Source organism: Hylobates moloch, unplaced genomic scaffold (assembly GCF_009828535.3).
Source record: "Hylobates moloch isolate HMO894 unplaced genomic scaffold, HMol_V3 SCAFFOLD_16, whole genome shotgun sequence".
In the NCBI taxonomy this organism is placed as follows: Eukaryota; Metazoa; Chordata; class Mammalia; order Primates; family Hylobatidae; genus Hylobates; species Hylobates moloch.
In genome coordinates this window covers 47,303,618-47,327,025 of record NW_026652291.1, presented here as the reverse complement: position 1 = coordinate 47,327,025, position 23,408 = coordinate 47,303,618, and the positions used below count along the sequence as shown (strand labels likewise).

General features: G+C 38.1%; 1 protein-coding gene across 1 annotated transcript in view; it reads left to right on the top strand.

The window, feature by feature from the left end:
* ACTR10 (actin related protein 10) overlaps window positions 1-23,408 on the top strand; it is a 40,367-nt gene that overhangs the window by 7,089 nt on the left and 9,870 nt on the right. Inside the window, exons 3-10 of the mRNA XM_058429770.1 lie at window positions 836-918; window positions 1,906-2,014; window positions 4,233-4,344; window positions 6,616-6,679; window positions 8,203-8,282; window positions 13,048-13,083; window positions 16,999-17,078; window positions 17,162-17,235. Coding sequence (XP_058285753.1) covers window positions 836-918; window positions 1,906-2,014; window positions 4,233-4,344; window positions 6,616-6,679; window positions 8,203-8,282; window positions 13,048-13,083; window positions 16,999-17,078; window positions 17,162-17,235 — 638 coding nt within the window. The remainder of the gene's footprint in view (window positions 1-835; window positions 919-1,905; window positions 2,015-4,232; window positions 4,345-6,615; window positions 6,680-8,202; window positions 8,283-13,047; window positions 13,084-16,998; window positions 17,079-17,161; window positions 17,236-23,408) is intronic.

Sequence of the window (23,408 nt, the reverse complement as noted above, 5' to 3'; positions counted from 1 at the left end):
CACTGCAACCTCTGCCTCCCTGCAACCTCCACCTCCCGGGTTCAAGTGATTCTCCCACTTCAGCCTCCCGAGTAGCTGGGACTACAGGCGCACACCACCACACCTGGCTAATTTTTGTATTTTTAGTAGAGACAGGGTTTCACCATGTTGGCTCAGGCTGGTCTTGAACTCCTAGCTTCAGGTGATCCACCCACCTTGGCCTCCCAAAGTGCTGGGAATTTTTTTGTTTGTTTTATTGTTTTTTGAGACGGAATCTGGTTCTGTTGCCCATGCTAGAGTGCAGTGGAGCCATCTCAGCTCACTGCAGCCTCCTCCAGGGTTTTCAAGTGATTCTCCTGCCTCAGTCTCCAGAGTAGCTGGGACTATAGGCACGTGCCACCACGCCTGGCTAATTTTTGTATTTTAAGTAGAGACAGCGTTTCACCATGTTGGCCAGCCTGGTCTGGAACTCCTGACCTCAAGTAATCCACCCACCTTGGCCTCCCAAAATGCTGGGATTACAGGCATGAGCCACCACACGGCCTCAATGCTGATTTTTATCAGTCAAGCCAAAATGGTAAGTCAGATGGAGGAAAAATGCATGTGAGCCATGCTCTTTACTTCCTATGAACACACACTTCCATTACCACAGACTAAAACATTCTGCCATCTTAGGCATTCCAATTCTTAAGGACTCCTAATTTAAGAGATTATTCTGTATTTAATTTTTATATTCTCAATACAAATTGCTTTTAATTTATTCCCAGAAAATATATTAGTAAATAATTACATTTTAACCTTAATTTTGAGGTTATTTTATTAATATAAATTACTAAATCATTTTAATTTTTTACAGCCTGTCAGAGTTGTTCAGTATAATATCAATACAGAAGAATTATATTCCTACCTAAAGGAATTCATCCACATACTATATTTCAGGTAAGATACATTTTGTTTTCTAGCTTTTATGATTAGCTAGATTTTCCTAATGCCATAGTGATAGTTGGTTGAATTACATCTGAGGCCAAAAAAAAAAAAAAATTGACTTCTATTGCCATTTTTACATGCTAATTTCAACCTTTTCAAAAATATATTTGAAGACTAGAAAACTGGCAGACGTAAAGAAATATTGAAAATGAAATGTTCATTAATGAAGTGAACTGATAATTAAATTATTCTACATTCATACAGTGAAATACCAGGCAACTCTTTAAAAAGAGTTCTGCATCTGTATATAGTAGTACAGGAAGGTGTGTGGGATATATTGATAACTGAAATAAGCAAGTTAAAGAACCACATCTATGGAATGAATATTTCTGTTAAAACATACCCCCATACATCCAAAAGAATGAAAAAAAATATACAAACTTCTATCAGTGGTAGTTCTGGGTAGTAGGAATATAAGGTTCTTGTACTTTGCAGGTTTTACATGTCATAATATTTGGAGCCTTGTGAGCGTATATTACTATTGTAACCTAAAAAAAAAGAAAATATCTCCAGGTGCTGTGGCTCACATCTATAGTACCAGCTACTCGGGAGGTTGAGATCGGGGATGGCTTGAACCCAGGAGGCCGAGGTTGCAGTGAGGTGAGATTGCCCCTCTGCACTCCAACTTGGGCAACAGAGCCAGATCCTGTCTCAAAAAAAAAAAAAAAAAATCTATATAATGGCTCAAGTTGGGTAATCATAGTAGGCTATAATTTTAGGTTTCTGAGATAAATAAGTTAATGAAGTTCCTAGCACACTGCACGGTACATAGTAAGAGGTCAGAAATGTTATCTTTCTAGGGTAATAAAATGAAGATTTTTTTTGTGATAAAGTATCTTAAGCTAAGGTAGTACAGTTTCACTATTCTTAAATTGTATGACTTAACAAAATGAATAAAAACTTTTACTTATTTTTAAAACCAAAACTGTCACTTTTCAGGCATCTATTGGTGAATCCCAGAGACCGCCGAGTTGTGATTATCGAGTCAGTATTATGTCCTTCTCACTTCAGAGAGACACTCACTCGTGTTCTTTTCAAATATTTTGAGGTACCTGTCTTTATATCAAATAAGTAAACTGCTTTTGAAATAAAAAGAGAAGCAATAAAATTCTTACCGATTTTTAGGGAATCTTTCTTCTCTTTTTTTTTTGTTGGTAGGTATCCAAAACTTAAACTAATAAAAGCCCTTATTTTGTCTCTTATTGTATGTGGCACGCAGTGTAGTTGGGGAACCAGATGACAGAGGATTCTTCAAACTGGCCATTTATTTTCTTCCTTTGTATGGTTATTTCATGCTTTAGCATTTCATCCAACGCTTACATAATTGGAGATTTCTTTTTATTACTGTTTATTTATTTTAATATAGGTTTTTCTATTTGGGGACTTTTTTGTTTTTCAGAATTAAAAGGTATATTCTGTGCTGTGGACTTTGTGATGTGTTTCTTCCAGATCTTTCTAGCTTCCATTGTTTAGTTGTACTGTTCTGAATTCTGTCATTTTAGGCTTCAAATTCCTTTAAAATGGAATATTCAGTGCCTCCCTTAGAGTAAGTTGGTAATGCCAGGAATGAGTCTTACCTCATGATATAAGTAATATTACCTGTAGCTTTGATTTTATAGGAGTCAGGATTATTTTATGACCAAGAATGTGTTTTAAGATTAGTATATTTCATAGTAGACCAGAATCTTCATTATTTAAATTTTTAAAAATCTCTGCCTTGAAATTTAGGTTTTATCAGCAAGGGAAAATGGAAGATTATGTGTGTTAAGTGTATAAGAAATTAAGCACATATAAATGTATTTTCGTAAATTCTACTGAATTCAAAACATACCTAATACCAAAAATCACAATGTCTTTATGAGGTAAAGGCACTTAATATTTCTAAGTTATATTTTTGTAAAGCAGGTACAGGGAATCAGGTTACATAGCCTCCAGTACTTACTGATGTCATGAGTCCAGGAATTTCATTTGCAGTAGGGAGAACATAAAGCAAGACAAGAAGTCGTGTCAGCTGTTATCTGAATAAAGTAGAATATTCTCTGTATTTATAATTAGAGTTTGTGTTAATATCCTTATCTTCTATATGACTAGAATACCTACTTTATCTATTTAGATAAGGGAAATACAGCCATTATTTTGTCTGCCATTCGATTATGATGGACTCTTATATTTTGATTGAATATCTAGTATTTGGGATGCCACCAGATCTGGCAAATTCTTACTGAATAAAATGTTGCACAGAGCCAACTATTTGTATATTTTGTTCTTTGGTTTAATTTTAACTGCCAATTACAGTTCAATTAGCCAGACGTGGTAGCATGCACCTATAGTCCCAGCTACTCAGGAGACTAAGGTGGGAGGATTGCTTGAGCCCAGGAGGTCGAGGCTGCAGTGAGCTGTGATTGCACTACTGCAGTCCAGCCTGGGCAATGGAGCAAGACTTTGTCTCTAAGTTAAAAATAAAAATTTAAATAAAAAGAAAAAGTAAAAATACATAGTTCATATTACAAACTTTGCAAATAAAGACAATGAAGAATTTTTTTTCTCTGTTTTCATCTTAATGGTAAAGGCATCTCTCTATTTTTTAAATTGAGCATCTTCCTCTAAATTTATGTTTCTAGACCTCTTCTTTTTTCTTCTTATCTTTTTTCTTTTTTTTTTTTTTTTGAGACAGAGTCTTGCTTTATTGCCCAGGCTGGAGTGCAATGGCGCAATATTGGCTCACTGCAACCTCCGCCTCCTGGGTTCAAGCAATTCTCCTGCCTCAGTCTGCCTCATAGCTGAGATTACAGGCAGATGCCACAACACCCAGCTAGTTTTTGTATTTTTAGTACAGACGAGGTTTCACCATGTTGGTCAGGCTGGTTTCCAACTCCTGACCTCAGGTAATCCACCTGCCTCGGCCTCCCAAAGTGCTGGGATTACAGGCGTGAGCCTCTGCGCCCAGCCTCTAGACCTCTTCTTTTATCCCTTTCAATTTTCCCTTCCAAAAGAGGGCAAGAATAAAGAAAAATGCTTCATAATTGTCATTTTGGAATGAAACAGTTGAGCTGTTTTTATTACAGTGTATTTTGGTTATTGAGTGAATTTATATAAATCAACAAACTAGTTCTTAATTACCCTCATAAAATGGTTGAGTGGGTACTACCATATAAATTAATATAATGTTCCTGTGAATTTTTTCAAATAGATTTGGATATAAGGCAAATGCCTTCAAATAATGACACTCATTCTGGTTTTGTTGTTTTGATTTTGTTATTTTCTAGGTTCCATCTGTCTTGCTTGCTCCAAGTCATCTAATGGCTCTTCTGACGCTTGGAATTAATTCTGCCATCGTCCTAGATTGTGGATATAGGGAAAGCCTGGTGTTACCCATATCTTTTTTGTCAGCCAGCCACCTTTGCAGTTTTTACTCTACTTTAACTAAAATAATTAGGCTAATTATAAATGATTTGTATTGTACTGAACTATTTTGGGTTACTATGTACAAATATGAATTACAATGTGGAAAAAGTTCACAGGATTGTTAAGACTTAAGTTTACTTTTTGTAGAAGTTATCATTATCATTTGGTCCCAGGATATACTCCAGGAGTATACCTCATGAATATTATGTTCAGTTTTTAAAAGAAAAATCAGGATGTGTCAAGTTGACTAGGATAGTCAAGTTTTAAGAAAGAAATCATACAAAGAGTAATTGGAGAAACTGAAATGAGAACGTTCAATCCAGAAAGATTTCAAAACTTAATGGCAACATGAAATCAGCCTTCACATAGCTGAAGAGCTCACTGGCGCCTGTAGTCCCAGCTACTCAGGAGGCTGAGGCAGGAGAATGGCATGAACCCGGGAGGTGGAGCTTGCAGTGAGCGGAGATCGCGCCACTGCACTCCAACCTGGGCGTCTGTCTCAAAAAAAAAAAAAAAAAAAGAATACGTTTTTTCTTTCTTTTTTTTTTTTACATCTCCAGAGGCTATCATGAAGGCATTATGCCTTAGTGTTTACAAGCTTGGGTTTTAGAATCAAATACACAATAAGTGCAATGCGAATCTCAGCTATGCTTTTTACTACTTGGTCAGGTAGCTTAATCTCTTCGGGCCTCAGTTTCTTTATCTATAAATTGGGGATTATAATATTTCCATCTCATAGAAGAGTTGTGTTGAGTGAGGTAAGTGTTCAGCATAGGATTTGGCACATAGTAGTTTTCTCAGTACGTGCTGTGGTTTTTATATCATTGACCATAGGCCATACTTATTATATTATTGATTATTATTTTATTATATTTTACAATTATATTATTGACCATAGGCCACACTTACTAATAATTCAAGGTGTCCCAAAATGGAATTACTGACCATATAAACTAGTACATTTCTTTTCATTATAAATATTTAAGCAGAGTATAGATAAGCATCTCTTAGAATTGTCCTAGTGGACATTGCTTTATTGAAAAGGATGTTGACATGCATGAATGTAAGTCTCTTGCAATTTTGAGATCTACATGTATATTTATTAGAAAAAATATTCATGGAAGGAAATTAAGAATCATTAACTCCTAAGGAATTTAATCAAGCAGTAGTGTTTTTTAGTATAAAGTACTTTGTGTTTAATTCTTAAAACAACCATGCAACATGAGTATTATTATTCTCATTATATAAATGAGAATATTGAGAGTTGGGATGGGTAGTTGACTCCTCTTCTTATAAACATGTAGCCAGGATATAAACCCATGTTTGTTTCCAAAGCTGATGCTCTTACCAATATACTTAGCAAACCCACAGTAAATATTGTTTACTTCCCTCTCAGCTCTGTCCTGTAGAAATATAATGTGGACCATGTATGCAATTTAGAGTGTTCTAGACTGGGCGCTGTGGCTCACACATGTAATCCTAGCACCTTGGGAGGCTGAGGTGGGCAGATCACCTGAGGCCAAGAGTTCGAGACCAGCCTGGCCAACTTGTCAAAACCCCATGTCTACGAAAAATACAAACATTAGCCGGGTGTGGTGGCACATGCCTGTAATCCTAACTACTTGGGAGGCTGAGGCACAAGAATCACTTGAACCTGGGAGGTGGAAGTTGCACTGAGCCGAGATCACACCACTGCACTCCAGCCTGGGCTACAGAGCGAGACCCTGTCTCAAATAAAGTTAATAGAGTTTTCTAAGAGCCACATTTTAAAAGTCACCAGAAAAGATGAAATTAATAGTATATTTTATTTAACCCAGTGTATTCAAAATATTCCAATATTCCATCAATACAAAAATTATAATGAGGTATTTTAGTGGGGTTTTTTGGTATTAAAACCTAAATTTGGGCTGTAGCTTAGTCTTAGAGCACATCTCAATTCAGACTAGCCATATTTCATGTATTAAGTAGCTACACAGGCCTAGTGGCTACTTTATCAGATGCCCCAGCCGTATCTAATGAATTTAGTGTGGTCCTGTGCATATGTGTATTTTTATTCTGTTTTCTTTGATGAAGAATATGAAAAAAACCTTACTCTTTGATTTTTCTGTAACTATGTTAAAAATAAGAAATAAAAATTTGACACTACAGCATATTTAGAACAATACTGCAGAAGGTGAGGAAAATATCAAGGAAACCACATTTTATCTCCTAAAATAATAGTATCCTTGACTACTCTATAGATATATGAAGGAATCCCAGTTCTGAATTGTTGGGGAGCACTACCCCTAGGAGGAAAAGCTCTTCACAAGTAAGTTTCTTGGAATTTAACACATTCATTTCACCTGTGCCACAAAAACAGTTGCTAATCTGTTTGTTGATCAGTGATCAATAGAGGGCTTGTAATATGGACAGTGGATTTTATTCATTCCACCCTCTATTAGCTTTGAGTATATTCATTTTTAAGAATAAGCCAGTTTTTTTAATTTTTAATTTTTATGGGTACATAGTAGGTGTATATATTTATGAGGTACCTGGGATGTTTTGATACAGGCATGCAATGAGAAATAAGCACATCATAGAGAATGGGGTATCCATCTTGTCAAGCATTTATCCTTTGAGTTACAAACAATCCAGTTACACTCTTTACATGATTTTAAAATGTACAATTAAGTTATTATTGTCTATAGTCACCCTGTGGTGCTATCAAATAGTAGGTCTTATTGTTTCTATTTTTTTGTACCCATTAATTATCCTCACCTCCCTTTTATCCCTCCACTATCCTCCCTGGCCTTTGGTAGCCATCTTTCTACTCTCTCTGTCCATGAGTTCCATTGTTTTGCTGTTTAGATCCCACAAATAAATGAGAACATATAATATTGGTCTTTCTATGCATGGCTTATTTCACTTAATGATCTCCAGTTCCATCAGTGTTATTGCAAATGACTGGATCTCATTCTTTTTTATAGCTGAATAGTACTCCATTGTGTATATGTACCACATTTTTTTTCTTTTTTTTTAACTTAAGTTTAGAGATACAAATGCAGGTTTACTACATAGGTAAACTTATGACATGGGGAAGACCTTTATTATTATTATTATTATTATTGTTATTATTATTATTATTATTATTATTATTAAGATGGAGTCTCGCTCTGTCACCCAGGCTGGAGTGCAGAGGCGTGATCTCGGCTCACCGCAACCTCCACCTCCTGGGTTCAAGCAATTCTCCTGCCTCAGCCTCCTGAGTAGCTGGGACTATAGGCACGCGCCACCACGCCTGGCTAATTTTGGTATTTTTAGTAGAGAGAGTTTTGCCATGTTGGCCAGGCTGTTCTCACACTCCTGACCTCAGGTGATCCACCCGCCTCAGCCTCCCAGAGTGCTGGGATTACAGATGGGAGCCACCATGCCTGGCAGGAAGATCATTTTTATTTAAATCATAATACTCGGGCTGGGTGTGGTGGCTCACACCTGTAATCTCAGCACTCTGGGAGGCCAAGGCAGGTGGATCACTTGAGATCAGGAGTTCGAGACCAGCCTGGCCAACATGGCAAAACCCTATCTCTACTAAAAATACAAAACTTAGCCGGGCATGGTGGCGGGTACCTGTAATCCTAGCTACTTGGGAGGCTGAGGCAGGAGAATCACTTGAACCCAGGAGGTGAAGGTTGCAGTGAACCGGGATTGCGCCACTTCACTCCAGCCTGGGCGACAGAGTAAGACTGTCTCCAAAAAAAAAAGCATAATAATCTATTATGTACTTAAAAGTATCAAATAAGGATATCAGTTTCCATATTTTCATTCCAGTAACTTTTTTTTTTTTAATTTCAGAGAGTTGGAAACTCAACTATTGGAACAATGTACTGTTGACACAAGTGCTGCTAAAGAACAGAGCCTTCCCTCAGTGATGGGTAAATTCATTTTAAGTGGTTTAGGAGTGGTTTACACTCTCTTTTTGTTTCTTCAACTTGTGTTTTAGTCTTTGCTCCATTGCATGATTACTCTCTTTTCTCCCCATGCCACTCTGTTGGCACTGCTTCAACTATAAGTTCACCATTGCCCAGGCGCAGTGGCTCATGCCTGTAATCCCAGCACTTTGGGAGGCCGAGGCAGGCGGATCACGAGGTCAGGAGATTGAGACCATGGTGAAACCCCGTCTCTACTAAAAATACAAAAAATTAGCCGGGCGTGGTGGCGGGCACCTGTAGTCCCAGCTACTTGGGAGGCTGCGGCAGGAGAATGGTGTGAACCTGGAGGGCGGAGCTTGCAGTGAGCCGAGATTGCAACACTACACTCCAGCCTGGGCGACAGGGCAAGACTCCGTCTCAAAAAAAATAAGAAAAAAAAAGCTCACCATTGAGCTTTTAATCACTAAATTCAATAGTTTGATAGTTTGATTTTAGTCATCCTTTCCAGAACTTTTGACATTGTGGATCATCATGTACTCTTGAATGCTTTCTTCTTGGCTTTCAGGATTCTTTTTTTTAGTAGTTGTCTATTATTTCCCCAAATATTCCTCTGGCTTCCTCTGCTCTTGCTTTCTCTACTGGTATTCCACTAGGGATCTAGTGTTTGTTCCTCCTTTTTCTCTACTGGCTTTTTAAATGTGATCTTATCTACTCCCACAACTTCTACATGTGCGTGCTGGTGATTCTGAAATGTGTCACTGGGCCTGATCCTTCTTCTGAACTTGATATTCATATTTCCAACTGATTATTAGAGACTGTGCATGTCTCTAGGTACCTCAAACTTAAGATTTCCAAAAGTGAACACATTATGTCTTTCCTCAAATTCATTTCAATTATTAGATAAAGATAATATCTTCCTTGTGTCCCGTTTTACAAAACTGGGAGTTATCATAGCCTTTCAGTTCTTCAGAAATCTCTTTCAGATCTCATTTTTCTTTCTTTTTTTTTTTTTTTTTAACCTTCCACACCATTGAATACCTGAGAGCAAAGACATTGTTTTAATCTAGGCCCTCATTTCTTGCTTAGATTATTACAGAAGTCTACTCTGGATGGATTCGGTCTGTTTCACACGGTTGCCAGGAATAACTTTCCACAAATATTTTTATGTTTTTGAGACAGGATCTCACTCTGCTGCCCAGACTGGAGGGCAGTGGTGCAATCTTGGCTCACTGCAGTCTCCACCTCCTGGGCTCAAGCCATCCTCCAATCTCAGCCTCCTGAGTAGCTGGGACTACAGGCACAAGCCACCACACCCAGCTAATTTTGGGGGGTACATTTTGTAGAGATGGGGTTTTGCCACGTCGCCCAGGCTGGTCTCGAACTCCTGAGCTCAAGCAATCCACCAGCCCCCGCCTCCCAGAATGCTGGGATTACAACCTGAGCCACTGTGCTCAGCCAGTTTTTCACAAAATAAATATAACTACATTGCTCTTTTGCTTGAGAATTTTTGTAAGCTTCTACAAGTTAAAATCCAAATTATCTGCTGGATATAAATGTTTCTTCAAATCTGAGTTTGTTCTACCTCTTATCCTTAGATCACTAAACTTTATCCTTTGTTCCTTATTAAAGCTACAGTAAATTTCTTCCAGTTGTCAAGGCACTGTGAGTCCTAGCACAGCCCTGTGCCTTCGTTTATTCTTTTTCCTTCCCTGGGATGTTTTTCTTTGCCTAGTTGGGTTTTTGATCCCTCTGCATGACTCAGCTGGAATGGCATCTTAATGGTAAAGCCTTCCTCATCTTCCCTAAGCAGAATAAATTGCTCCTCTCTGTTAAGCCCTCGGCAGTAATTTATTATAGCACATATGACACATTCTCATTTGCCTGTTAACTTACTTGTTTCCCCCAGGAGACTTTGAGGATCCCTGTCTTATTTATTTTTCAATCTGTAGCACCTAGTGTAGTGCTGGGGCATTGAATATATGTTGGAAAGCCAGATTTTTGTGACACTTAGGCATACCTGTGTTTTCCTGTTGTTCCCTATTGATAGTTAATAGCATTTTTCATTCTGTAGATCCAATTATAGCTTTCAAATTCCAGGTAACTTTGTGATGTCTTAGTATATTTTGGTGACAGGTGATTTACAAAAGGTGTTCAAAGATAATAAATTCAATGTAGCATCCCAAGATGTTCTTTGTAAAGGTCTTTAAACCCAATAATAATTCCATAAAATTATAAATGATACATTCTTGGATATTCTTTTTCTAGTCAACCTTGTACTGATTCTAACCTTTCCTTTTAATACTCGCAATCTGAGTCTGTGATAGCCATGCAGTCCTACAAAATTGTGGAATCAAATCATACAAATATTTGCTGAAGCACCCACTTAGTAGGATCAGAAATGCAAATACGGCTGGGCACGGTGGCTCACGCCTGTAATCCCAGCACTTTGGGAGGCCAAGGTGAGTGGGTCACTTGAGGTCAAGAGTTCGAGACCAGCCTGACCAATATGGTGAAACCCTGTTTCTACATAAAAAAAAAAAATTAGCTGGGCGTGGTGGCACAGGCCTGTAATCCCAGCTACTCGGGAGGCTGAGGCAGGAGAATCGCTTGAACCCAGGAGGCGGAGGTTGCAGTGAGCCGAGATCGAGCCATTGTACTCCAACCTGGGTGACAGAGGGAGACTCCGTCTCAAAAAAAAAAAACAAAAGAAATGCAAACAGATTTAAAATGTCTCTTTTCCAGGTTCTTAGCAAAGATTACATGCAAGTCTGAGATATGCTTGAGTATCCTTAAGTGAATTTTGAATGAGCCTCTTCCATTTAGTATTTAGAACTTAGTTTAAAAAAGAATGAATATATCATAGTAACTCAAAAAGGCTAACCTAAGTACACTGATTGGAAAAATGTACAGTTTAAATTATATACCAATATGTTATGCTTCTTATTTTCCTAACTGAAATGTAAGTGATTTTTTAGAGCCAGAGCCAGGGAATGCCTATTGTTTCTATTCTTTACTTGCAAAATTTAAATAGTTATTATTATTTGCCCCTTATGATTATTTGCTCCTTATGATTAAGTAGCTCCTTCCCAAAGCAGCATCTACTCTTAGCTAAATTAAACTCTTTATTTCCAGGCCTGCCTTACATTTGCCTAAAGAAAACAGTTTCTCATATTACCAAATTTCTTTGACACATGTTAAAATTTATATAAATGTTCCAAGAGAGAGCATTGAAGTTGTGGAATGCTGTAGGTTTTAGCACTTATTTTTAAATTGCAGGTTCTTACCGTCAAGTTACATTTCTCTCATCTGTTTATAATCAGGATTAAATCTTCTGGCATATCTTTATCCTCTTGATAAATTTTAACACTTAAAGATAGGAAATCTTCAAAAATTTTTTATCATGTACTGGCCGCACAGGTAAAATAAAACTTTGAACATGTTATCTTTAGTATGTCTGTTTGTTTATTTATAAATCATATATGTACTATTGTTACTATATTATGAAACACAAAAGTAAGCCTTTGGAAAGGATGAGATAATAAAGGTAAAATAACAAATAATTCTAAAGTTATACTTACTAAAGATAAAAATCTTTTGCAATATAATTAAATATTAAATATGCTTTTTAAAAAAATTATGGCTTAACATTTTAATGGTGTGGTTTCTAAGTTTAGCTAATTTTAATACTTAATTTTAATGGCTCTCAGAACTGAAAGTTATAGTTGACAACAAACGTAGATCCAGGTGGAAGAAGGCCATAATTATGCTTATTAAATGATGATTTATTTTTCAGCTATAGATGTCTGTCTTCCCTGATATCAATAATTTGTTCTTATAAATCAATGAAAATATTTTTACATATTTTACAATGGGTTAAAAATTCTTTTTTTTTTTTTTTTTTTTTTGAGATGGAGTTTCACTCTTTTTGCCCAGGCTGGAATGCAATGGCATGATCTTGGCTTACCCCAAACTCCTCCCGAGTTCAAGCGATTCTCCTGCCTCATTCTCCTGAGTAGCTGGGATTACAGGCATGCACCACTACACCCAGCTTTTTGTATTTTTAGTAGAGACGAGGTTTCTCCATGTTGGTCAGGCTGGTCTTGAACTCCTGACCTCAGGTGATCGGCCCACCTTGGCCTTCCATAGCACTGGGATTACAGGCGTGAGCCACCACACCTGGCCCCAAGGGTAAAAATTCTTAGTTTTGAAGACTTTAGGTTAGAAAATTTTGTTTCTGAGACAGATTTTTGGCAACAAAATTTTATAACAATGGTAATATATCCAAACATTCACTTTCCAAAGGCTCCCTGTATTGCATGAAGATAGATGTACTTGGTATCTTTAGGTGAACTTTCAATGAGCCTCTTTCATTTAGTATTTAGAACCTAATTCAAAAAAAGAATGAATAGGTACTTTCTCAGTTGTTTTTTTAAATGTCACCTTTACCTTGAAGGGCAAGATTAAAAGATTGTGTGTGGTACTTTTTAAACATATGTTAGCACATTACTGACAACTGTTTATTATCACCAGAAAGATAAACTTGAAACTTCAATTTTTTGCTTCAGTTTCCATGATTTGTCTTGGCTTTGAATGATATTTCTTCCCTAAAACAAAATTAAATTTTTCTGTTAGACTTTTTGAGAAAATAATAGTAGTTGTATTTTTTAAATTTTTTCTAAATTGAAAAATAGAAATGTGAAGGCAATTTAATAGACTGTTTTTAATTATTATTAAAGTTGTATAATTCTAAATGAAATATTTGTTTTAGGTTCAGTTCCAGAAGGTGTCTTAGAGGACATTAAAGGTAAACTAAGTTCTCATTTTTGTCCCTTTCATTCTTAAGTGTTACTTTGGAGGGCATATGCTTCTAAACATTTACACAGATAGAAAATATATTCATAATATAATATCCTAAAAGTATTTAATATATAGGCTATGGGATACTGTAAGTACAAATTCCAATTTTTTTTCACACTTAGGGAAGCTGTGGCATAGTGATGATGTGTTACTGAAGCAGCTTCTCAATTGTATACAGAGTATACAGGGTTACCAGGGAACTAGTATTTTGCAGTGTGAAAGAACAGTTAAATTGCTTAAGAAAGCTACTGGTTTGATGTAGTATAATGTTTTTTACTCTAGTTTTCTTTATACATTTTTCTAAAAACTTCCGGAATTGTGACCAAAGTACTACACAGTACATTGGATTCACCTAAGTGAGATGTATTGCTTCTACTTTGCTAGAGTGAATTTCTATGATAATGCTCAAATTGGGTTTTCTGGTATTTTTATTCACTAAAATAAGATACATTTAAAATATAATCTACTTCAATACTTGGCATGTCATTAATGTTAATAATTTAGGGTGTTTAATAGATAGACAGTAATGGATTTTAGAGTTAAATGAGAACTGGAGATAATCTAATACAGTTGGGGCTGTGAAATGTTAAGTTATTTGTTCAATGTCACACAAGTAGGTAGGGTTAGAGCTCAGGCTACAAAATAGATCTTGCTTTCCATTATATTACCTATTATCTTTTATGTGTTTTAATTACCTAAATTCTTTTCAATTGTTATAAAATTTCAATCATTTGTAATGCTTATTATAGTAGTTCAAATAATACAGAAATATCTCAGGTAAAATGGTTTCCTTTCCTCTCTTCCATTTCTATCCTCCATGATATAACAATTGTTGACCATGTGGAGTATTTTCTTTTCATATGACCTCCAACCTGTGAAAAGATGTTTAACTCTTCCATTAGTCAGGGAGACATCAGATTGGCAAAAATTTGAAAGACATCTGGTATCAGTGAGATTGTAGGAAAATGAATATTATTATTAGTAAGGATTGCAAACTAACCTTTTTGGAAAGCAATCTGGCATATTTATTAAAATTCAAAGTGTTGCATCCCATCTAAAAAGGGTTATTGCATGAAGTTTGGTAACTTCATTATAAGAAATGTTATGTAGCTGTTAAGAGCTAGAGTATTGTTTTGGAAGAAGGTCCATAATGTTAACGAAGAAAGCATGTTGTTGAAGGTATGTTCAGTAGAAACCCTTTAAGTTAAAAACAAATATGCAGGGGCTGGGCGTGGTGGCTCATGCCTGTAATCCCAGCACTTTGGGAGGCCGAGGCGGGTGGATCACGAGGTTAAGAGATCGAGACCATTCTGGCCAACATGGTGAAACCCCGTCTCTACTAAAAGTACAAAAATTAGCTGGGCGTGGTGGTCCTCGCCTGTAGTCCCAGCTACTTGGGAGGCTGAGGCAGGAGAATTGCTTGAACCTGGGAGGCGGAAGTTGCAGTGAGCCAAGATGGCGCCACTGCACTCCAGCCTGGCAACAGAGCGAGACTCTGTCTAAAAAAAAAAAAAAAAAAACCAAAACAATAAAACAAATATGCAGGCTGGGTGTAGTGGCTGGCCCCTGTAATCCCAGCACTTTGGGAGGCCAAGGCAGGTGAATCACTTGAGCCCAGGAGTTCAAGACCAGCCTGGGCAACGTGATGAACCCTGTCTCTACAAAAAATACAAAAATTAGCCAGGTGTGGTGGTACAGACCTATAGTCCCAGCTATTTAGAGGGGCTGAGGTGGGAAGATCACTTGAGCCTGGGATCTCCTGGTAGAGGCTGCAGTGAGCCAAGTTCAGACCACTGCACTCTAGCCTGGGTGACAGAGCAAGACTGTCTCAAAAGAAAACAAAAACAAAAACTAATATGCAGCATACAAATATTCATTGTATTGTGTGATCTTGAACTGGGAGGCAGAGGTTGCAGTGAGCCAAGATCGCGCCATTGGACTCTAGCGTGGATAACAGAGTGAAACTCTGTCTCAAAAAAATAAAAATAAAACTACAAAAAATTAGCCAGGCATGGTGGTGCACACTTCTAGTCCCAGCTACTTGGGAGGCTGAGGTGGGAGGATCACTTGAACCCCAGAGGCGGAGGGTGCAGTGAGCTAAGATTGCGCCACTGCACTCCAGCCTGGGCAAGTGAGTTTCGACTTCATCTCAAAAACAAAAAAAAAAGATCTCAAGGCTAGGTATTTACTTTGCTTAGATAGTCACGGAACTTGAATAAAATATAAAACATATAAGTAGCTTTAGCGCCTCGCTCACTGTCTAGCATAGTAGCATATTGTGGATTCTCAACACATGTGTTTTGAATTAGTGAATGAAATTCACTGCATAATGTATTATGAAAAGAATTGTGTATAATATATATCATATCAATATGCATTACATCATATATATTATACACAATTCTTTTCATAATATATATGGCTAACATGCTTTACAAGTAATACAACCAAATTGTCAGATTTCTTGCATTTAACATCAATTTTGTCTCTACTTTAAAAAAAGTATTCCTTAACTACCTTGAAATAATTTTAAGCAGCTTATTATAAAAAATACTTTGCAATAGAATTTTTAAAAGAAAAAGTTTTCAAAATGCAAAAAGTAAAGTGATACGGTAGAAAGAAAGTGGTAGTGTTGGGGTGTGCTAACGAGGAACAATCATTACAAAAAGCCCAAAACTAAGGAATGTTAAATTGCAACTAAGAGCAAAATTTGGCATTGTACCAGCCAGGCACAGTGGCCCATGCCTGTAATCCCAGCACTTTGGGAGGCCAAGGCCGGTGGATCACTTGAGGTCAGGAGTTCGAGACCAGCCTGACCAACATGGCGAAACCCTGTCTCTACTAAAAATACAAAAATTAGCTGGGCATGGTGGCGTGTGCCTGTAATCCCAGCTACTTTGGGTGGCTGAGGTATGAGAATCGCATGAACTCGGGAGGCGGAGGTTGCAGTGTGCCGAGATCACGCCACTGCACTCCAGTCTGGGCAATAGAGTGAGACTCTGTCAAAAAAAAAAAAATTGGCGTTGTGCTCTGACCAACCAAGATTTTTATTAATTTTATTTCTTTTTTTTTTTCCAATTTCTTTTTGGTAACATCTTTTCACAACAAGATTCCTTAAAAAGAATCAGACAGAGAGAGGGAGAAAGAAAATCTGGTTTAAAGAAATGTGCTATTCAGTTAGAATAGCTACATTTTTGTGATGGTAAAATTAACTTTTATTGTGGTCCTCCTTACACAAGAGATATCAAACAACAGTTTCCTCAAAGGTGCTTTTTTTAAAATGAGGTTTTATACAAGATGAATGTACAACATGTCTTATGACACCTTAGTCAGTGAAAAAGGTTGTTTTTTTGTTTTGTTTTGTTCTGGTTTGGTTTTTTTCTTTGAGACGGAGTTTCACTTTTGTTGCCCAGGCTAGAGTGCAGTGGCGCGATCTCAGCTCACTACAACCTTCACCTCCCGGGTTCAAGCAATTCTCCTGCCTCCACCTCCGGAACAGCTGGGATTACAGGCACCCGCCACCACACCCGGCTAATTTTTTGTATTTTTAGTAGAGATGGGGTTTCACCCCATCTCTACTCTGGGCAGGCTGGTCTCGAACTCCTGACCTCAGGTGATCCGCCTGCCTCGGCCTCCCAAAGTGCTGGGATTACAGGCGTGAGCCACTGCACCTGGCCAAAACAGGTTTTTTTAATGAACAAATTATTGTTAGCTAACTAAAGATGGGAATAGAGTTTATAAAATCCAAAGGAATAGATGATGAGCATGTTCACTTGAATAGAATTGTTTTGACTGGGGTGTAGGTACACTGTGTTCAATTATAATAACTAGCCATAACAAGGTCTCCTTTTCTTCCTTTAAGTGCGTACTTGCTTTGTAAGTGATCTGAAGCGAGGACTAAAAATCCAAGCAGCAAAATTTAATATTGATGGGAATAATGAGGTAAGTTTAAAAAAAAAAAAAAAGCATCTTTTTGCAAAGGTTACAACATGTGTGGACTTATGTTTATGATATTTATATTTCAGCGTCCCTCCCCACCCCCAAATGTTGACTATCCATTAGATGGAGAGAAGATTTTACATGTCCTTGGATCAATCAGGTTAGATCTTAATTTTTACGGCAAAGTAGTAAACTAAAATAAACTTTTGGCTTTTAAAAATATTTGTATGAGCCTTTATTTCACTATTGCCATTTTAACAGTTAAGTGTTTATTGTTAAGCCTCATTATTCACGATTAATTTTATTCAGCTTTTTTTTTTTTTTTTTTTGAGACAAGGTCTTGCTCTGTTGCCCAGGCTGGAGTGCGGTGGCACGATCTCGGCTCACTGTAACCTTCACCTCCTGGGTCCAAGCAATTCTCCTGCCTCAGCCTCCCAAGTAGCTGGGATTACAGGTGCCTGCCACCATGCCTGGCTAATTTTTGTATTTTTTAGTAGAGACACGGTTTCGCCATTTTGGCCAGGTTGGTCTCAAACTCCTGACCTCAGGTGATCCACCTACCTTGGCCTCCAGCAGTGCTGAGATTACAGGCATGAGCCACCGTGCCCTGCCTATTCAGCTTTTTAAATTTTTAAAAATTAAAAAAATATATATTATTTCCTATTTATCAAGGTAATTGAGAATTAGTTCAATTCATGAAACTAACCATCCTTTGAAGTGGGGCAGGAAGTATGACACTTTAAAACAGGGGTTAGCAAAATATTTCAGTAAAGGACCAGAAAGTAAATAGCTCAGGCTTGGCCGGGCGCAGTGGCTCATGCCTGTAATCCCAGTACTTTGGAAGGCTGAGGCGGGCAGATCACCTGAGGTTGGAAGTTCGAGACCAGCCTGACCAACAAGGAGAAACCCAGTCTCTACTAAAAATACAAAATTAGCCAGCTGTGGTAGCACATGCCCTTAATCCCAGCTACTCAGGAGGCTGAGGCAGGAGAATCGCTTGAACTCAGGAGGCAGAGGTTGCGGTGAGCGAACATTTCACCATTGCACTCCAGCCTGGGCAACAAGAGGGAAACTCCATCTCCAAAAAAAAAAAAAAATTGCTCAGGCTTTATGGGTCCATATGGTCTCTGTTGCAACTACTCAACTCTATAGTTGGAATACAAAATTAGCCATAGATAATATTTAAATGAGTGAGCATGACTGTGTTCCGGTAAAACTTTATATGCAAAAACAGGTGGTGGCTGGATTTCATTCTCAGGCCATAGTTTGCTGACTCCTGCTTTAAAACTTTTTGTTAGAAAGCATGCATTTTTCCAAATATACTCAGTCTTTAGGACTTAGTAATTCACCGTTTATTGATTTGACTATTCTGTCTGATGATCCAATATAAGTTGTTGTTAAGACTTACATAATCATATTAGTAACAATACAACATTTGTTTATAATGCAACTTTATAAAATTTATATTATAAAAGTTTCCTTGTAAAATATAAGGTCAGAAGATATACAAAAAATTATTGTTATGTAACATATTGAACATCCTATTAGGTTTTGAGTTAATGTAGAGCTTGAAGTATTAAAAGAATGAACATAAATATTACAGAAGTTAAAGGAGGTAGGACAGGGTAGCAAAAGAGTAAGAATGTAGTACTTTTTGCTAGCTATTTTTATATCATTTTAATCTCTTATTTAAGTTATATTTATTAAATTACTTTTTAAAATTTTCTCCTGATTATTTCTTGGATCTCAGTATAAAAGAAGAAGATAACTATTTAAAGAAATACAGAGGCCAGGCATGGTAGTTCACACTTTTTTTTTTTTTTTCTTGAGACGGAATTTTTGCTCTTTTCCCCCAGGCTGGAGTGCACTGGCGCGGTCTCGGCTCACTGCAGCCTCCTTCTCCTGGGTTCAAGCAATTCTCCTGCCTCAACCTCCCAAGTAGCTAGGATTACAGGCGCCCACCACCATGACTGGCTAATTTTTGTATTTTTAGTAGAGATGGGTTTCACCATGTTGGCAAGGCTGGTCTCGAACTCCTGACCTCAGGTGATCCACCCGCCTTGGCCTCCCAAAGTGCTGGGATTACAGGCGTGAGCCACTGCACCTGGCTGGTAGTTCACACTTGTAACCCCAGCACTTTGGGAGGTGGAGGTGGGAGGATATCTCGAGCCCAAAAGTTCAAGACCAGCCTGGGCAACATAGTTTGAGACCCTGTCTCTACAAAAAAAATTTTTTTTTTTAAATTAGCCAGGCATGGTGGTACACACCTATAGTCCTAGCCTTTAGGAAGCTGAGGTGGGAGGATCACTTGAGCCCAGGAGTTTGAGGTTACGGTGATCTATGATTGTACCGCTGTACTTCAGCCTGGGCAACAGAGTGAGACCCTATCTCTTTTTTTTTCTTATTAAAAAAAATTTTTTTGTAGAAATGGAGTCTCACTGTGTTGCCCAGTTGGTCTCAAACCCCACTCAAGCAACCTCCTGCCTTGCCCTCCCAGAGTGTTAGGCTTACAGGCATGAGCCACCACCCCCAGCTCCTCATCTCTGTTTTCTTTAAAAAAAAAAAAAGGAAATTCAATGAACATGGAATTGTTGGTTCCAAAATAATAGGAAAATGCATTATGAATAAAGGAAGCCAGTATGTCTTACATTCCAAACCCAATTAATTTACGTTTACTAACATGTTTTTTGTGTTTTGTTTGTGTGTGTGTGTGTGTGTGTGTGTGTGTGTGTGTGTGTGTGTTTTGTTTTTTTTTTTTTGAGGTGGAGTTTCACTCTTGTTGCCCAGGCTGGAATGCAATGATGTGATCTCGGCTCACCATAACCTCCACCTCCTGGGTTCAAGCAATTCTCCTGCCTCAGCCTCCCGAGTAGCTGGGATTACAGGCATGCGCATTACCCCCAGCTAATTTTTGTATTTTTAGTAGAGACGAGGTTTCTCCATGTTAGTCAAGCTGGTCTCGAACTCCTGACCTCAGGTGATCCACCTGTCTTGGCCTCCCAAAGTGCTGGGATTACAGGTGTGAGCCACCGCACCCAGCCTAACATGTTGTTTCTACCAAAAGGTATAGTTCCATTGAAACCTTCTAATTAGACACAATACTGACCAGTAGTTGGTTGGTGAAGCAAAAAAAGGGTTATTTAAAGTAAAGGACCATTATAAAAAATCGTATACTAAACATTTTATTTTAACTTAAAATTTATGTGTATTTATGTTTTTCCAAGACCTTTTCTTTGAGGCTGTCTGCTTATAGAGTTCTGACTTAAAATTATATAAACCAGTAATTCATAATTTATGATTTCCAGCTTTTTTTTTTCTTTTTATAAGTACAGTAAGAGCTTAAAGTTACTAGGAATCAGTCTTGGTACAGAATCCATCTAGTTGGCTGGGCGTGGTGGCTCATGCCTGTAATCCCCACATTTTGGTAGGCCAAGGTGGGTGGATCACTTGAGGTCAGGAGTTTGACACCAGCCTGGCCAATATGGTGAAACCCCATCTCTACTAAAAATAAACAGAATCCATCTAGTTATTTTCTTCTAGACTTTTACAGTTGTCTCATCTATGTTACAAATATTTTTAAAAATTAACTTGTCTTTCCAAAGCTTTCAACATTCATAGAAAGAACAACTTGTTTTCTACCTTAATATTTCATTGGTTAATAATTGTTAAGTTATGTAATTTTAATATCAAATCAGCTGACAAAAGATTTGGAAAAAGAAGAGTGACTCTTTGTAAGCATGCAGCTCAACTGGTGGAAGAAGTCTGCAGGCATAGTGGCAAGGGCCTGACCAGCTATGCCTGTTCAGCATACTGCAGGCCTCAGTTAGTATACTTTAGTGGTGAAGTGGAAAAAAATAGCTAGTAGATTGAGTCTCATGAAGAGGATTTTATGTTTTGAAAAGGATTTTTAAAAGCTTTAAAATAGTTATGCATAATATCCCAATTTTATAAAAAATAGAGTTTATACCTGTATATGTATAGTTAATTTTGTATTGCGTTGGTTAGGATTTGGTTTGGCCACAGTTATACAAACCTGAAAATAGTGGCTTCGACAAGTTAGAAGTTTATCTCACTTAAAAGAAGTTCAAGGCTGGGTGCAGTGGCTCACACCTGTAATCCCAGCACCTTGGGATGCCAGTGCTGTTGGATTGCTTGAGCCTGGGATGTAGAGGTTGTGGTGAGCTGAGATTGTGCCATTGCACTCCAGCTTGGGCAACAGGGCAAGACCCTATCTCAAAAAATTTGAAATTAAAGGAAAAAAGAAGTTCAGAGGTAGATCATCCAGGGATTATATTATCATCTCATATTAGAGACCCAAACATCTTTCCATCTATCATCTCTGAGATGTAGCCCTTGTCCTTGAGGTCCAGGATGGCTGTTGGAGTTGTAGCTACCATGTTTTTGTTTCAAGCAAGTAGTCCTAAGAAGGGAAAGAAGAAAGTACTTAACTCTTAATTAAAAGTCCAACATAGGCCGGGTGCCACCTCTCATGCCTATAATCCCAACACTTTGGGGAGGCTGAGGCAGGCAGATCGCTTGAGGCCAGGAGTTCAAGACCAGCCTGGCCAACATGGCGAAACCCCATCTCTACTGAAAATATACAAAAAATGAGCTGGGTGAGGTGGCACAGGCCTGTAATCACAGCTACTTGGGAGGCTGAGACATGAGAATCGCTTGAACCTGGGAGGCTGATCCAGGATCACACCATTGCACAGAGCGAGACTCTGTCTCAAAAGGGAAAAAAAAGTCCGACATATTACTTCTGCCTCCATCTCATTGTCTGGTACTTAACTACATCTAGTTGCAAGAAAGATGTTTTTGTTTTTTGTTTGTTTTTTTTTTTTTAAGAGATGAGGTCTCACTGTGCTGCTCAGGCTGGTCTCGAATTCCTGGCCTCAAGCCATTCCCCTGCACTGCCTCAGCCTCCTGAAATGCTGGGATTATAGGCATGAGTCATTGCATCTGGCCAGAGGCTGGTAAATACAATGTTTTAACTAGTGGGATGGGGTGGAGGCACAATATATCCAGCTTAAAAATGGAGTTTTATCTTTTTTTATTTTCAAATCCTACAGATAGGCAGTTGTAAAAGATAATACAGAGAGGTCCCATATACCCTTTCAGTTTCTCCCAATGGTTAAACATCTTATATAACTATAATATGATATCAAAACTAGTAAGTTGGCATTGGCATAAAATATATGTCAGTTCTGTGTTATTTTATCATGTGTAGATTTCTACAGTCACTACAACAATGGAGATACAGAACTATTGCCAGACAGAAAGAAAAATACTGCTTGATCTCACTTTTATACGTGGAATCTAAAAAAAAAGTCAAATATCTAGAAACAGAGAGTAAAACAGTGGTTGTTAGGAGTTGGGAGGGGAAGGAAATGAGGAGAGGGTCAAAGGACACAAACTTGCAGTTATGAGTGATGAATAAGCCTAGAGATCTAATGTACAGCATGAGGACTTTAGTTAGTAACACTGTATTCTTTTTTTTTTTTTTTTTTTTTTTTTTTTGAGACGGAGTCTCCCTCTGTCGCCCAGGCTGGAGTGCAGTGGCGCAATCTCGGCTCACTGCAAGCTCCGCCTCCCGGGTTCACGCTATTCTCCTGCCTCAGCCTCTCCGAGTAGCTGGGACTACAGGCGCCCGCCACCACGCCCGGCTAATTTTTTTGTATTTTTAGTAGAGACAGGGTTTCACCGTGGTCTCGATCTCCTGACCTCATGATCCGCCCGCCTCCGCCTCCCAAAGTGCTGGGATTACAAGCTTGAGCCACCGCGCCCGGCCGGTAACACTGTATTCTATACTGAAAATTTGCTAAGAATAGATTTTGGGGCTGGGTGCAGTGGCTCACGCCTGTAATCCTAGCACTTTGGGAGGCCGAGGTGGGCGGATCACGAGGTCAGGAGATCGAGACCATCCTGGCTAACATGGTGAAACCCCGTCTCTACTAAAAATACAAAAAATAAGCCAGGCGCGGTGGCGGGCGCCTGTAGTCCCAGCTATTCGGGAGACTGAGGCAGGAAAATGGCGTGAACCCAGGAGACGGAGCTTGCAGTGAGCCAAGATCACGCCACTTGCACTCCAGCCTGGGCAACAGAGCAAGACTCTGTCTTAAAAAAAAAAAAAAAAAAAGAATAGATTTTGGGTGCTCTTACTACTTATGGAAGGTGATGGATAGGTTAGTTTGCTTGAATGTAGTAATTACTTATTGTGTGTGTATATATATGTATATATCAAAATATGTTGTGTACCTTAAATATAATACATATATAATTTTTTAAAAAAATATAGAACTCTTTCATCACCACAAAGATCTTCCTCATGCT